The sequence below is a fragment of the Nematolebias whitei genome, chromosome 20, assembly GCF_014905685.2.
Source record: "Nematolebias whitei isolate Nwh7 chromosome 20, NemWhi1, whole genome shotgun sequence".
Taxonomy (NCBI): domain Eukaryota; kingdom Metazoa; phylum Chordata; class Actinopteri; order Cyprinodontiformes; family Rivulidae; genus Nematolebias; species Nematolebias whitei.
Window position 1 is genome coordinate 28,624,939 of NC_056517.1, and position 15,611 is coordinate 28,640,549.

The following is a 15,611-nucleotide window of genomic DNA, read 5'->3' on the forward strand; positions in this document are numbered from 1 at the left end:
ATATATATATATATATATATATATATATATATATATATATTGTCGATGTCCGATATTCAATTTTATCGCTAATATCGGTCAATACCATGCTGATAATATCGTGCATCCCTATATTTTATCATGTTTTGTCAATCACCTGGGTCATGAAAGGAAAAATAAAAAGGTATACAGGTGTTTTGTTTCCTTTGTGGCAGGATTTTTTGTTGTTTTGTCATGCTTGTATTTACTAGACCTTAAAGTGCTGTCAAATACTCCCATCTCAAATCTTACATCGCTAATGACTGACTGGGCGTGGCGTTCCAGATACTCGGCATGTTCCACTTGTATGCAAGTCCTCGTTTCCTTTTCCTCGCTCTTTTTCTGTTCTGGTCCGGTTGGCCACAGCTGGAAAAGTCATCGCAAGCATCGTGATCCTCCTCCTCCTCCTCCTCCTGCTGCTGGAGCGGCTCCTTGCCAGAGTTGCAGCAGCTCTGATTGCTGCCATTCACTACCGAGTCCTCTACCAGTCAAAAGCCCATCCACTCCAGACCTTTGCTGTAAATATAAACCATGTGCGCAGCTGAAAACATTCACGTTATTTTCACAAAGCTGCACATGTAAAACAGACGTCTGAGCCTTCCTGTGCTTTTGAAAAAGGTGCACAAATATCAAGCAAAAGCGTTTCAAGCTGCTTTTTTCTTATCCAAGCTGAACCTTGTTCATTCTTCGCTTCTGCTTCAAGAGGGTGCATGATGTGTATGCTTTGCAACCGCGCCAACTTGACCCTTTGGTGACCCTCGTCTCCTCCAGTAATCTCTAATTCAGGAGTGGTGACATCATCCCCCGAACTGAACCATGTTGACCGGCCCTCGACTTCCCCTCCAAACTCCGTTGAACTTGCCGTTTTATGTTTCCCACCGTCACTTCACCTTCCTCCATTCTGAAAGCTGTCCCCTTAAAAGCGCCTCACAAGATGCACAGATGGACTCCAACCGTGTCTGTGGATAGTTGATCTCTCCTTTGAAAGACGCAAGGTTGATGTTTGAATATTACATTTGTGTGCACAACATGCAAAGTTATGAATTCAGAGCTTCTGTCTGTGCTGCCTCAGCTTCAAAAACATTCACATGATGTGGATACAGCAATATGAGAAACAAGCAGGGTTTGTTGTTTTTTTTGGTACAAAACATAAACCGATTGTTATATAGTTTGATTTTGCACAAGGATTAAAAAAACAAAAAACAAATGCACAGTGTGAAATTTTAATTTTAACATTAATCCTAGCAGAAATGTGAATAAATATGTTTGGTCACTTATTTTGTATCTGTAATTAGCAGAGGTCGTAGATGTAGAAAGCTTTAACGCAAAGAGTACGCTGAAATGTTCACCTGCCGACATGTTTCGAAAATACCTCCATGTTGTGTGTGTGTGTGTGGTGTAATTAGAAAAAATAAAATAAAATCACATTTTTAAAAAAAAAGATTATATATTAAAAAAAAGAACTAAATGAAACTCTAATAGATATGGTGAAATACAAGACCTAACACGAGGATAATTTAAAATGTGACCAAGAGGTCTGTAGTCAAACTCTTAGGGGTCCATAGTCTTTTGTATTCCCCCCCCCCCCCCCTTCATGTCTCTCCCAGGCTCCCCCCCAACTTCCTCTTGGAATGCTCACAAAGTGGCCGTTTAAGTCATGATGCGTTAAGTATGTTAGTGTGTGTGTTCTGGCACAAGTATCTGTGTTAAGCCACTGATGTGGAAGGCTGTGAGTGTGTGTAGGTGTGTGTGTGTGTGTGTGTGTTTAAGAGCGGTGGATCAGGAGGCGGCCAGGGCCTTGATCAGGTACAGTTTGTCTCCCTGCTCGCTGGTGAAGATGGGAGCCTTTTTGTAGTGTTCAACAAGCTCCTCCATAGAGTTGAATTTGCGCTGTCCGATGCAGTAAAGGCTTTCCTTCAGCTGAACTTTGAAATGCTTGTTCTTGCTCTGCGCCTTCAAGGAGATGGAGAAGTCATTTGGCTGGGGGGGAAAAAAAAGAACAATTTGGAGGTTAGTGGCAGAATCTGAGAGCAGCTAAAGACTAGGGCTGAGATGAACAGTCGTTGCAGAAGCAGGTCTTGGTGACTCACCGATGACTCGCTGTCTCGGATAAGGAAGTCTCCCTCTGTGCCTCTCTGATTTAGGGCCACCTCTGCCTGGTGTCGGGTCACCTTTCCGTAGTACCACTCCTTCCCCGCGAAGCGTCCACTTCCCGAAGGCGAGATGTAGTCGCAGTCGGGTGTAGGTGGCCCAGCCAGTCCTGCTGTGGATTTATGGGAGCTGGAGTCCAACACGTTGACGTAGTTCTTGGGCACCAAGCCCAGCTGTCCGTCCGCTTTGCGGCACTTCCACCACTCCGGGTCGTTCTCGGGCTTCTCCACGACCGTCATCACCTCGCCCCGCTCAAAGTTCAGCTCCTCGTCGTTGCTAGAGCTGAACGGATAGAGCGCCTGAACTGTGTGCAGCACTCTGTTTCCGTTAGCCGTGCTGTTCACAATGGCAGCTAGCGAATCCGTCAGCGATCCAGTTGGGTCTCCGAGTCCACTCATGCCCCCTCCCCCCGCCATCCCAACCACATCCTCGGTCACGTAATTGGAGGGAAACCAGCCAGACCGTCCGCTGTAGCTGCCGCGCCACCAGCCGTCACTGCACTTCTCCATCACCACCACTTGCGTGCCCTTCACCAGCGACAGCTCGTCCTCCCGCTCCGCTGTGTAGCTGAACTTCACCAGAGCGGGCACGTTGAGGTCATACAGCCTCTCCCCATTATCTGTACTCAGATCTGTTTCTGCGTTGGAGGCGGCATCTCTCATGCCTCCCTTTCTGCTCTTCACCTTCCCAATTCCTAAAGAAAGCAAAGCAAAGAGAAGCGTTAAGGACTCCACTGCTAACATGTCAAGCAAAGCGAAGGCTAGCTAGCATCCTGAATTGGGAGGTACAAAATGGTTTAAATGGAAATCAAAACTGATGTCAAAGGTTTAACACAAACCTTTGTGGAATTATATTCACAGTTTTCCACTGATCTGGAAGAACTCTTAACGGAAGAAAGAAAATATAAATAATATAGAACTACTGTTCAAAACCTCAATCAGAGAAAAACATCAAACACCATTTAGTATTTATTATAAGCTATGTCAAAACACAACGAGGGACTAAATATCAGGCTTTTTCCACATCACAGTTCTTCCAACACCCCGCACTTCAAATCACAATACATGGTTGAGGATTAAGCATAGGTGCCAAGGAAACTAAAACAGTAATGGTGTGCTGGGATTAAAAACCAAGTTGGATAAAAAACTTTTGACACAGACCTACAAATCCAATGGAAACTAAAAATATTGTATTGTATTCTGAGCCAACAGTGAAATCAGCTACAAACTATACTTGCTTTGTACTCTGTGGGGGCAAAAAGGTTTAGTGGCATTTCTTTGTTGCTAATCACATTGCGCTAATCACCCTGACCGCTCCGACACCTGAGGCTTGTCTGCACGGCAGCAGCCCAAGTTCAGACTTCATTAAGTTTCCACCAAAGCTGTATAGTGTTCATTTTTCTGTACAAACACTGAACTTCACTTAGCTTCTAAATCTCATTGCTCTCAAGAACCCCAAGTTGACCGTATGAATCGTGTGGGGATGACTGAAAACTTGTTTCAGGATTTGATCAACCATAGGCTTATTAAAAAAAACTAGGAGGATAACTGATCAGTAGACCAATTAATTAAGCAATTTTTTGCCATAAAATACAATTGCATGAACGTTGCCAGAGCATACTTTATGCTTGTGTCAATTAACTTACTTAAGGTGCTATTGTAGCCTTTTCAGAACTAGAACAGCAGATCCTAAAGAACATCAACTATAATTTTAAGCCAACTATGCTTTACTCTTATTTTTCACTAATTAAATGGGTTTACTGTGTGGTTTCAAGGCAAAGTCATTGTCTCAAAGACATCACTTGTGGCCTGTGAAGTCTTAAGGACTGCAAATACAAACAGCAGGGTGTCTAATAAGACTAAAGAGTTATTTAAACCCCCTAGCATCCAAGTCATTTTAATCAACTGCTTCTAAACCCTGTGCTATTTTTACTATTGACATGTCAATGGTGAAAATTTCTTCAGTCACCAGTTTCGTTGTAACATTGGGCAGATATTAAACTACTCAACTTCAAAAGTCTGTATTAGGTAGCCCTGATATCTTAAAAGTTGGTATCATGAAAAACCCCAATTGGTTGATCGCTATAAAAGACTTGCAGCAATTCTCTGCATTTCCATTCTGTTCAAAAGCAACATGTCAGACACGAACACTCATAAATGACGACTTACAAAGGGGAATTCTTTTAATCTGTACACAGTCAACATCCTGACATTGTATGGGACCTTTCTAACCTAGTCTCCACACAGTAAAGGAAATTACCCAGAGCTTGTTCCGGGCGGTGAGGCCTCGATGCCAAACTCTTGTGGTCTAAGTTCAACTGGACAAGAATTTCCACTTGGCAGACTGGCATGCTAAGAGTTGTAGAAAATGTGTGTAGCAAGCAGTAAAATTAAGTGCTAAGGTCATCACTGTTTTCAACAGCTCAGGCAACTTAAAGCTTTAGCGTTCCATCTAGGGTGTCTGGATATGACTACATTGCAATCATGTTGGTGTATAGCCTAACTGATAGAGTAAAAATTAAATGTAAGAGTAACCAGACTGAAAGGTGAGCATATTTAAACTGAGACCCAATTTCTGATTACGTTTGCAAGGCTATTGCTTGCACAGTCAAGACAGCTGTGTGAAATTATACAGTGAGGTAGGGTGGAGCCTCCAAGACAGCACTGGGAGGATGGTGGATGTGTTTGTTATCTGAGTGGGGAACATAGATGTGCTTCGCCACAGATAGACAGTTACTGAAAGGTGCCTCTGACTCAAGGAGAGCAGACAAATTTCACAGTAGAGCCGAGAGTCCGACATCAAATTGCTTCCAGGTAGACCCTGTTATTAGTCACACCACTGTGCATAACTACAGACTCCAGACAGGGTGTTAAGAGCTGATGTCTGTAGGCAGAGGTTAGGGATTGCGCACATGCTAGTTACACGTCGTTGCAACAGTGCCAAATCAAAAGAGACCAAAAACAAGATAGATATCGAAGAAAAAAAGTTGCTAAAACTTCAAAGGACACGCAAGCAGTAACATTCTTTGCTGGTTCAAAATGTGCAAACATGGCAGACAAATTCTAGACCAACATATTTAAAGTATAACATGTACAAAGCACTGATCATGCATATGCAAGCTCCATGATGAATCATGGCCCAGATGTCCCAATGCATGATCAGTAATGCAGGTAGAAAAATCCAACAAGGTTAAGTCAGGTCCTCTGGATGGATTCTTCTTGTTACATTTCAACAAGAATCCATCCAGAGGACCTGACTTAACCTCGTTAGATTAGATTGGCCCAGTTAGAAATAACTTACTACATTCCAAACAAAGGCTAGAGGTCATTTCTGAATAAAGAAAAGGCATATTTTAGTTCCAAATGAGAACAAAGAGATAACAGTTTATATTGTATCTCTCTTAGTAGGTAAAAACCTTATCAGTGTACATGTCAGGGGTTTTCAGATACAGCTTTTGGCTATGGTCACATGATCACTTTGCATTAAAAAAAAAGTAGCGCCATAGCATTTGACTAGATGCTCAATCTGCAACAAGGTAATAATGGGAAGTTTAGATTTGCCTGTACAGCTTCAAATAAATAAGATATGAGGGCTGTTATTGAGGGTAACTGCTTCTCTGAGGTGTCCTAATGCATGCTGAATAATCCTGGTAGATAAATCTAACAAGCTTGAGTAGGTCCTCAGTCTCATATTGGATCAACCAGTTTGCTGGTAAGAGCTGAAATTAGTGGCTCACATGCAAAGAGAGGACCATCAGCCTACAATCGATTGTTAGTGCCCTGATGGCTGCATTCTATTCACAGAGGGCTGAGTGATACTTGCAATAACAGCATTCGATTTACATTGGGGAAACTAAACAGCCACTGGGCAAAGGGATGGCCCAGCACAAAGGAGCAACATCATCAGGCCAGGACTCTGCGGTCTAAACTCATCAGCAGGCCAGAGGTCACTCTTTCAGGGGTGAAGATGGGCACATCCTTGATAGAGAGGAACAATGGTTTGAGAGGAGTAAAAGAAGCCATCTTTTTGAAGAGAACTCTTCCATTGTTAAACAGGGGTGGAGGCCTGCGTGTTCAACTGTCGCCCTTTTACTATGTTGTTATTGAAAGTATCACAGCCCTCTGTGAATAGCAAGCGGCCATCAGGGCACTAACGATCAGCCGTTAGGTTGATGGTTCTCCTTCTACATGGCATGTGAACAACTAGGTTTGGCTATCACCAACAAACTGATCCATTACGAGAAGGTGCTATTTATAAGACTGAGTTTGTTGCAGCTCCTCAAACTGAAGAAGTCTTTTGGATAAAAGACGAAACGTTTCAACAAAGAAGAATCTGTCCAGAGGACCTGACTCAACTTTGTCAGATGTTTCTCTGAAGGCTCATCTGTTATTCTGTTGTGGGTTAAACTTGTTTGATGCGTGGGAGAGAAGCAAGTTTGAGTTTGTTTTTCACAGTTGGGCAAAGATAGCATCTTTTTTCACAAGACACTCAGAATGGAAGTGTGTTTCCAGAGGACACAGGTGCATCATGCTCAGGTGTCAGTAACTGATGTAGTCATATTTGTCCTTGACTGTCAGGGTGTTTTGTTCTGTATCAAACATGTACATATGCTGACATTTTAAAAATCTTCTAACCAGCAGAAATCTTACTTTTGTACCCTGAAAGTGAGAGAAAGTTGTAGATTTGAAAAGATTAAAAAAAAAATAAAAGAATAAAGATGAAGTGTCTAGCTAAGTAAGGGCAAGCACTTCAAAAGCAGGATGCACAACTTCCGAACTGGACTTTATGAAAACGGACACTGGTTATTGGTAATTTCATAACAATAAAACCCATACGAGGACAAACAGGGTTATTCTACTGCATATAAATGTACACTTTTTGTGTAAATATATTTGTTTACTTTAAAAACTTGTGAATGACTGGAAATTATTTTTTGGCAAACAGAAGAGAATAAAGTCTAAAAATAACCCTCACTTTTAGCACCTGGCATAAATCCTAAATGCTGCCAACTAGATAAACTTTGTGTTGTATGCACACACTTTCAGCTTCCTCTAAAAAACTTACTGCTGCAATGCTGCAAGCAGGGAAAACCTTACGACAGAAATGAACCAATGCCGTGTGTATGAAGCTTCTCTTGTACCACGTCACATCTTTTCCTGCACATTTCCTGAGAGATGGTTGCGGGGGAAGGAAATTACAGAAAAATCAGATGACAGTAAATCATTGCAAACAATGACGAGGAGCATATGTTAAACTCCTCGGAGATAAAGGAAGCTTTTTTGTTTACAGATGTTGTACAGCAGCACGAGGAGTTGTTCGTTTACCGGTGACATACAGGAATGAGTTTTGTTTTTTCACTTTGGCCTGCCTACACTAACTGGCTGTCCATTGTCTGCCAGGACCCTTTCGACCCTTCGGTTTCCCTCCATTCCAGGGCTTTTCCTCTGTGGACGACAACACCCCGCGTCAGACTGTCTGATAATGCTTTGACAGACTTTTTGTTCCTTGTCAGTTCAGTGCAAAACAGCCTGCCAGCTATTCTGTAACAAGTTATCATCATATCCTACGTCGCAATTTTGGCCATGTTGCCTCAATTATTGTGGAGCAATAATCGTCACCTGATGTCAGGCTCTAAGGAAGTGCTGCAAGTCGATAGCAACTCATACCCTGACAACAATGTGTCTTGTCAGGTAATAGAAAACAGCAACCGTCAGCCACATGGTTTAGTATGAGACGTACACATTAAATATAATGACAGCATGTTCGTTCAGCAACAGCGTGACTCAATCAAAGCAGAGGTAAAGCACTCTGGAATGAGTTGGAGTTTTAGTAGTTGGGGCTGCCTCTAAAAACCACAGCTCCAGTTGAGCAGCAAACATGGCTGACAGATGCAGGAAACGTGCAGAGTTCTTTCAACTTGGGTCGGCTCAGACATCAAAAGCAGGCAGCCATCGATCTCTGCGATGGAACAGAGTTCATGAGAAGCGCAGTTTTATTAGCTCTGAATAGAGCTGAGCTAGCCAACAGAATGTTTAGGTAAACTAAACATACCAAAAATAAACTGCTAGCAAAGTAGCAGTCTTCACAATATCACAACTTAAGTATCTGAAAGTATCTAAAAAAATGATGGTTTTCAAGTTTATATTGACAGAACCCGAAAAGGACGTTCTCTTTTCCAAGCCATCAAATTTTTAACTTTTTAGCCACTTGACCATTTCCTCTTAGCCCAGGGGTGTCCATACGTTTATATGTGGGCCAAAACTATCAAGATGAAGGGACTCATGGGCCACAAAAATGTGAATTTAACTCTCAACGTGAACAATATTTTGTAGAAATTACTAATTTTGGTGGTGAAGGTTTGAAATTGTTGTAGATCCAAAACATTAAAAGCCTCATAAACACGAACGTTATTTTTTTTTAATTAAAAAGGATATGATTTATTCGATTTGTTGGGTCTAAGTTTGTTGGGGTTTTTTTATGTTTGGAAAATTCATTTTAGTCTGTTCTCTGCAACAAAAGCATAATTTGAGTAAGTGTCCTTTTAAAACGGGGTCGATCAGCCTTTTGGACCATGGACGGCCCAAAAGTCTGATTGAAGTTCTGAAAAATCATCCAGATGTCAGTCGCTACAACAGATTCATAGAAGGTTTGATAAAGCTGATCAACTCGTATGTAGATGACACCACATTATATTCATTTAAAAATGTCAAGTTTCCCTCTTGATCGTTTTATCAACTGCAATATTTAACCAAGTTTTATGAATCATTATCCAAAAGTCTCCTTTCTGGTAGAAATCAGTAAAGGTTTTTGGTGCTTTGTACCATGAAGTGAAAATAAAAATATTATAGCCAAATGTTTGTATTTTGCTTAACATTACTCATTTTGAGAAGATCGTTTTTCATCCGTTTTGCTGTTAAACCTAAACATTACATAAAAAAGGATTACCAACAAATTTGTAGAAAGTCTGCATCAACCTCTTAAGCCTGCTAGCCAAAATGATACCATCTTAAACTACAGTTGTGGGCTGCATGAAATCACTCCACGGACCACAAATGGCCCTCGGACCACACTTTGGACACCCGTGTCTTAGACTGAAAAGTAAATGTCATTAGAGTGAGCATTTACTCATAAATAACTGCATCTTTTGACACAATTGTACATTTGTAATTACAAATATGCAAAAAAACAACAATTTTTTTACCAGTACTTCAAATTATATAACTTCCAATTATATATTTTTTTACTTTTCTTGAATCTAGCTAATGGCTAGGCCTGTCGCGATAAACAATAAATCAGTTAACCGCAAGATAAATGAAAATTATTTACTTCATTTTCATTTATCGGCTTTATCATTTCTTCGTGTCTCTCTCTTTCTACTGAAGACACTGGATGACAAAAAGCTCAACTCCGGTGCTCTTCACTGACCACTCCCTTTCTCTTTTCTCTTTAAAATCCATTTAACCGTCCAAAATCGTGTTTTTGGATCGTTAAAAGCAGCTAGGCCGAGAAGCTAAGCTACAAACTAAGCTAACAGACCGACCTCTGGAAAAAACCTCCGTCTTGTCGAAGCTCCAAAACATTCACAGTTGAAACCCGTGCCTTTGTGTAAAAAGTTGTTTCTCTGCAAAAAAAAGCTGAGAACTTGTTTAATGATTTTTCATTAAAAGCTTTGTGTGAAAAATGCTATGCTAAAGAGCTCAAACCACACAGAGTGTCCGCCATTTTGAGAACCGAAAAAAGGAAGGGGAGCCAGCCCATGTCACGTCAAGGAGCCTTCCTCCCATTTTTCTTGCTCGCTCTCTCACCATCCATCCTTCAGTTCAAACAGTCTTATACTGCCATTCAGTGGTCGAAAAAAGTTTCTGCATGGAAAACAAATTAACCAACATTTCTTCTTAAATTTGACACCAATTACTAATTATTGTCAAATTTCAAACAATATTATCGTTTATCACAATAATTTCTGAGAGAATTGATCGCCCAGCAAAATTTGTTATCGTGACAGGCCTACTAATGGCTAAAATAAATCTGGGATACACTTCAGATTTGAAATGTTGCCCATCAAGTTTAAAACTACCTGTAGAAGTCTATACTCGTCTTTAACAGCATGTCTACACCTCTGGCTACTGTTCAACCAACAAGCCCAGACCACTACTCACTTCCTCTGATAGGAAGAGATGAGAAAACAAAGAGTAGTGAACAGTTTTAAAACAGAAATACAGCTTAGACTGATGTGACATCAACAACTCTCCCACTAATCTCTTACTGTAACTCAGATGACTTATGTAGCTAATTCGGTAAGGAAACAGGCCTGAATGGTTTGGAGTAGACAAACAGGAATTGGGAGTGAGGGAGTAAAAGGCGATAGACCCCCAGAAAAGTCCAACAGCCAGTTTGTAAGTCATGATTCAAACTTCCTTCCAACTTCTGACTTCCTCTCTGGCTTGCACTTCTCCAAAGCTCAGAGAAATGTGGCTCAAATTAGAGTTTGGGGAGGCTGAGAAACAGGAAAACAGAGGGAGGGGAGAAAGAGAGACAAGAGGAACCAGCAGCTCTCCGTTTACACAAGCCAAATGTTTGTTAGCTCATCTCTATCTTCTTCACCTCTGTTTTGACTCCAAGCAAGCCAGTCAGTGGCACAAACTCACAAAGGGCCAAGAGATACCACTCAGCAGCTACAAGGTGAGATTACAGCAAGCGTGTGTGCCAAAACCTTGTGAAAAAGTGTCAGTGAAGTATCCACGAGCCGCGGCGCTTCACGAGTAAAGAAATTCCTCTGATAACGAAGAGAGGTATAGAAGATTGGAGCTTGGTTCCCATCAATCATCAAGAACCCCCTTCCTCCTCTTAACACAATGACTACAGTGTTCAACATGAAAACCCTGCGTCCCTTCAACTGTAGCTCATGACCGGCTGTAGGGTGTGTGTAAGAGAGTGTGTGTGTGTGGGGGGGGGGGGGGGGGGGGGACCTTCCTAGAATGAGTGAGATTGCCCTGAGGGTAGAAAAAACAAAACAGGCGCTGGTTGTCTTGAGATATTCCTGAACAGAGCAGAGAAGAGGGGTCATTAAACAAGATCAAGTAATTCATCAAGATGCAAATCACTCACTAAAGCAAATGCTGGAAAAGAAGACTAAAGAAAATCTCTGATTTCGGTGTGTGTGTATGTGTTTAAAAGAGGGAGAGACGAAAAGCTTGCTGAGGCAATTACAGGCTTCGGCTTAGCAGAAGGCTTTTCAAAAGCATATCCACCCAGTCTTTGCAGCCGCTCACACAGACACAGCCTCAAAAGCTGTTAAGACACCCGCACGGCCACTTTTTGTCAGAAACATGTTGGCGCAAAATCTGTTCCTTCCTTCAGATTTCAACACATTATTTACTTAACTTGACGTTGAGAAGTTGAATTTATAACCAAAGAAAACGTATGAAAGAGGGGGGGGGAAAACTGTTCATAGTTAAGAAAGGGGTTCAAAGTTTAGATAAAAGATTTACAGAACAAACAGGTCAAAAGTACCGGTACTTTGAGTAGCCACTAAAAGGTTAAAAACTCACGAAAGAAATGTTTGAATAGGTTAGCCATGTCCATTTTGGGCTCGCTGTCGCTCCCCCTCTGTCTCGTCTCTTTCCCAGCCCCAGCTCTCTTCCCACTGCAGCTGTAGTTATTCCATGTGAACACCCAAAGAGCTGGGAGGACTAAAGAGAAGGGCAGCCCACTCTGTGATCATGTGGTCAGGGGTTAGCCAATGAGCACGCAGGGTAAAGAGGCCTCCAGAGCAACTCTGGAAGGCGACTACAGCCGCCTCATGGAGAGTGGAAGAAGAAAGAAGGGCTGAAACTTAAAAGACAGAAAGAAAGGAAATAAAAAATAAAAGGAGAGCAGTATATGAACACCAAAAGGGCTGGTTTCTCAACAAATATGAAGAGTATTATTATTTATGAGAGGGGAGAATGCTTAGAAAACTGTGGGGATGTAGCAATGGCTCTGAGTCAGTGAGTTCTCTGCGTCACATGACAACAGTTTGTAGAGACACTCATAACTTTACAACAAACCCAGGAAACATGAGTCCTCAAACACAGAAACACAGTCAAACAATAAAACAGTCTTAGTCAGACACACCATACTCTTACACATTCTTTCAAACTGTGAAACTACTTCGCACCTGACAACAAAAACACCCATAAAAGACTGATTTTTCCCTCCCACATGGAGTGATCCAAAGGCTTTTCCACAAATAAATACAAAAAGAACGCAACCAGGCTCAGGTTTTGAAGCTATTAAATATAGTCACGGATTATAAAACAGTCTAAATGAATTTGCATAATTGTGTTACTAATTATTGATGACATGAGAAGTTTTACCTTGTGTTTTATTTAAAGTGTCCAACTATAAATAATTGTGGCAGTCAACAGCAATTTGATCAATAGATGCAGTTAAAGGTCATCTGGTTATAATTCATGAGACAACCAGCTGTATTTCAATGAAAAGAGAATCCTATTCCTGAATATTGTTCCCCGAGTACACAAACTGCTCCAGTATTACTGAATGTAAGTGCAAAAAGCGTGTTACAGCCAACAGGAAGAAACAGTTCCCATGTCCAAGAGATAAGTGCTCTGCAAAACACTGCAGTGCGAGATACAGTTGGGAACTGATGACACATTTCTGACAAGTACCACCCAGAACATCCTCATTTATTACAAATTTCTGCAGGAAAAATGTTACTTTAGGGCCTACAGCTTCCTCCGACAGATCGCCCTGTTCTGGTGTTCATCATCTTCACCACATCAATTATTAAGCAAAAGACCTGAGGCCACCTTTCCTGTCACATCTTCAAGTGTAATGTGATATTTGTCAGTATAAACTGAAACATGCGATGAATTGATTTATATAGATAAAACTGAGACAAAGATTAATGTGTTTACCACAACAAACTGCAGTCCCTCCTATTAAGAATTTGCTTTTGCATATTGAGTTTGGACAAAACTTAATGAGAACTGATCCAAATATTAACTAGAGAAATTGCATTTCCTGCAAAAATGCAGTGTGAATGCTTATTGCACAAGAACTTGCTGAGAAACAGCTGAAATTTGCTTAAAAAAAAAGTGTGCTGAAATGTAGCTGAAATAGAAGAACAAGCTTAAATTAGCCTAAAAGAGCAGAAAGAACACATACTTGCTGAAATAGGTTTAAAAACAGAAATTAGCACAAAAATTGGTAAATTATCTTTAAAAAAGGCTGAAAAAAGCAACAAATGGCTGAAAACTAGCTGAAAGGCAGTACATAAGCTTAAGCTATCAGAAGGAAGCAGAAAGAGCTGAAAGGAGCTAAAAAAAGGAATTAACTGAAAAAGCTAAAATTAGCCTAAAAACAGCTGAATAGTAGCTGAAATAGCAAAAATGCTAAAACTAGCATAATTAAGCTGAAAGGACCATAGCATGCTGAAATTATCAGAATGAAGTTAATTTGGCTGAAAGTTGCAGAAAATACAAAAAAAACCTTGGAATTTATCTGAAAACAGCCAAAATTAGCTAGAAAATGCTAAAAAGTAGCTGAACAGGTAAAACAAGCTTAAATTAGCAGAAGGAAGAAGAAGGAACATGTTTGCTGAATTAGGCTGAAAGAAGCAGAAATGTGGAAATTATCTGAAAAAAGCTGAAATTAGCGCACCAAAAAAAAAAAAAAAAAAACAGCTGAAAAGTAGCTAAAAAGGCAGAAAGAAGTTTAAATTACCAGAAGTGGAGAGAGCACAATTTTGCTGAATTAGGCAGAAAAAAGTTTAAATTAGTGCAAAAAATGTGGCATTAACTGAAAAGGCTAAAATGAGCATAAAAACAACTAAATAGTAGCTGAAATAGCAGAAAAAGCTGAAACTTGCAGAAATAAACTGAAAGGAGTATTAACAAGCTGACATTATAAAGAAGTTAGAAGAAGCACAAGCACAAAACAGATAAAAAAAACAAGTGAAAGTAGCTGAAAAAAGTTTAAACTTGCACAAGGAAGCTGAAAGAAGCTGAACCAGAACAAAATGTGAAAGGAGCAGTAAAAGGTTGTAAACAGATCTAAAGATTTCAAGGATGTAAAATGAGCTCAATTCATTTTCTATCAGGAAAAAGTGTCAGAAAAGGCTGAATAGTTCAAAAAGCTAAAGTTGCACCAATACCAAAAAACATAGCACCCTTCTCCTGTTCTTCCGTACAACTGTACGGAAGAAAAATGGATCACGATAGTGTGAATGTTTCATAAACATTTACACGACGATTAAAAGTACACAAACCAAACCATTCAATTTTTTGATTAATTTGAAGATCCCCTGCAGATAAGATGCACCACACTAAACATAAAGCTTTAAAATAAAAAGCCACAAAAGAAAGAATCAAATTGCAAAATCAGACAGATCTAATGCCCAGTTATCTGTTCCAGACTGGATGCCAGCGGTCCACGTGCGCAACACAAATTATCATGAATATCTGTCATCAAGAAGCGTTACACAGAGACAAATGGTAACCTTGGCATGCTTACAGAGATGTGGCTGTGAGAAGCTTTCGGCAGATAGAAGACTGGAAATATTACCATAATAGTGACAGCAGAGACAAAACATGTCCAGTTACAAAAATAAGTGACTGTTGTGTTTTCTTGAACAGATGGTTGAAATGTACACATAAATAAAAAAAGATATCTAAGCCAACATATATCTGTATTAAAATCAGTTGTTCAAGTTTCAAATTTCTAAAATCTAAAAACAACTTTGTCCTCTGAGTAAATCAATGGATAAAAGAAATCAGAACCTTAAAAGAGAAAGACCCCTAAGATGTGAATGTCTTAATATTTGTGCAGGTTAAGAAGAAAGTATTCCAGGCAGACATCAGACTGGTACTGTAGCTTCTTTCTGTATTGTCTCATAATACAATAAATAATCAATGTAATGTCAAAAAGAGTTGGCCTAAATAACTTGTTTATCAGTTACTAAGCTCCATGTAAAAAAATCAAAACCAACTCAATTTAGAAAACAATACTTTAAAAAAATAATAATTTACCTAGAGTGTCTTTCAGATTCTTGACGATAGAAGCTTTCCTTGCACTATTTTTCCTCTCCACGTAGTTGGACGGGACGAAGCCAGTTTTGTTGGTGGCATTTCTAACCCTCCACCAGGACTTGGAGTCATCAAGTAGCCAGAGACGCTCGTTTTTCTTGATGTCCAACTCCTGGTCCTGCTGGGCCATATAGTCGAACTTGGCGATGACAATCACCTCTTCGGTCATCTTGCACTAGATAAACTGATAAAGAGATGCATTAGAATGATTGTTAATTTGAATAAAGTGAAAACATCAGTCCAACATTTTTCAGTCAGGTCATCTGGACAGTTGTTTTTTTTTGTGCTGAAACGTGTCACCTTCGATCTGGAAGGCTTCATCAGTCAAGGAAAAACACAACACAAAGCTGATTC

At 40.2% G+C, this 15,611-nt stretch overlaps 1 protein-coding gene across 2 annotated transcripts in view; it reads right to left on the reverse strand.

The window, feature by feature from the left end:
- Positions 1 to 1,680: 1,680 nt before the first annotated feature.
- The window catches only part of nck1b (NCK adaptor protein 1b), a 40,239-nt gene continuing 26,308 nt past the window's right edge, over positions 1,681 to 15,611 (reverse strand). The window contains exons 3-5 of one of the 2 annotated variants that reach the window (XM_037693836.1): positions 15,201 to 15,441; positions 2,109 to 2,863; positions 1,681 to 1,998 (exon numbers count right to left, since the gene is read on the reverse strand). In XM_037693836.1, coding sequence (XP_037549764.1) covers positions 1,798 to 1,998; positions 2,109 to 2,863; positions 15,201 to 15,426 — 1,182 coding nt within the window. In that variant the 5' untranslated portion in view covers positions 15,427 to 15,441 and the 3' untranslated portion in view covers positions 1,681 to 1,797. Of the gene's footprint in view, positions 1,999 to 2,108; positions 2,864 to 11,720; positions 11,814 to 15,200; positions 15,442 to 15,611 lie in introns of those variants that run through there. The other variant, XM_037693837.1, reaches the window with a different exon arrangement.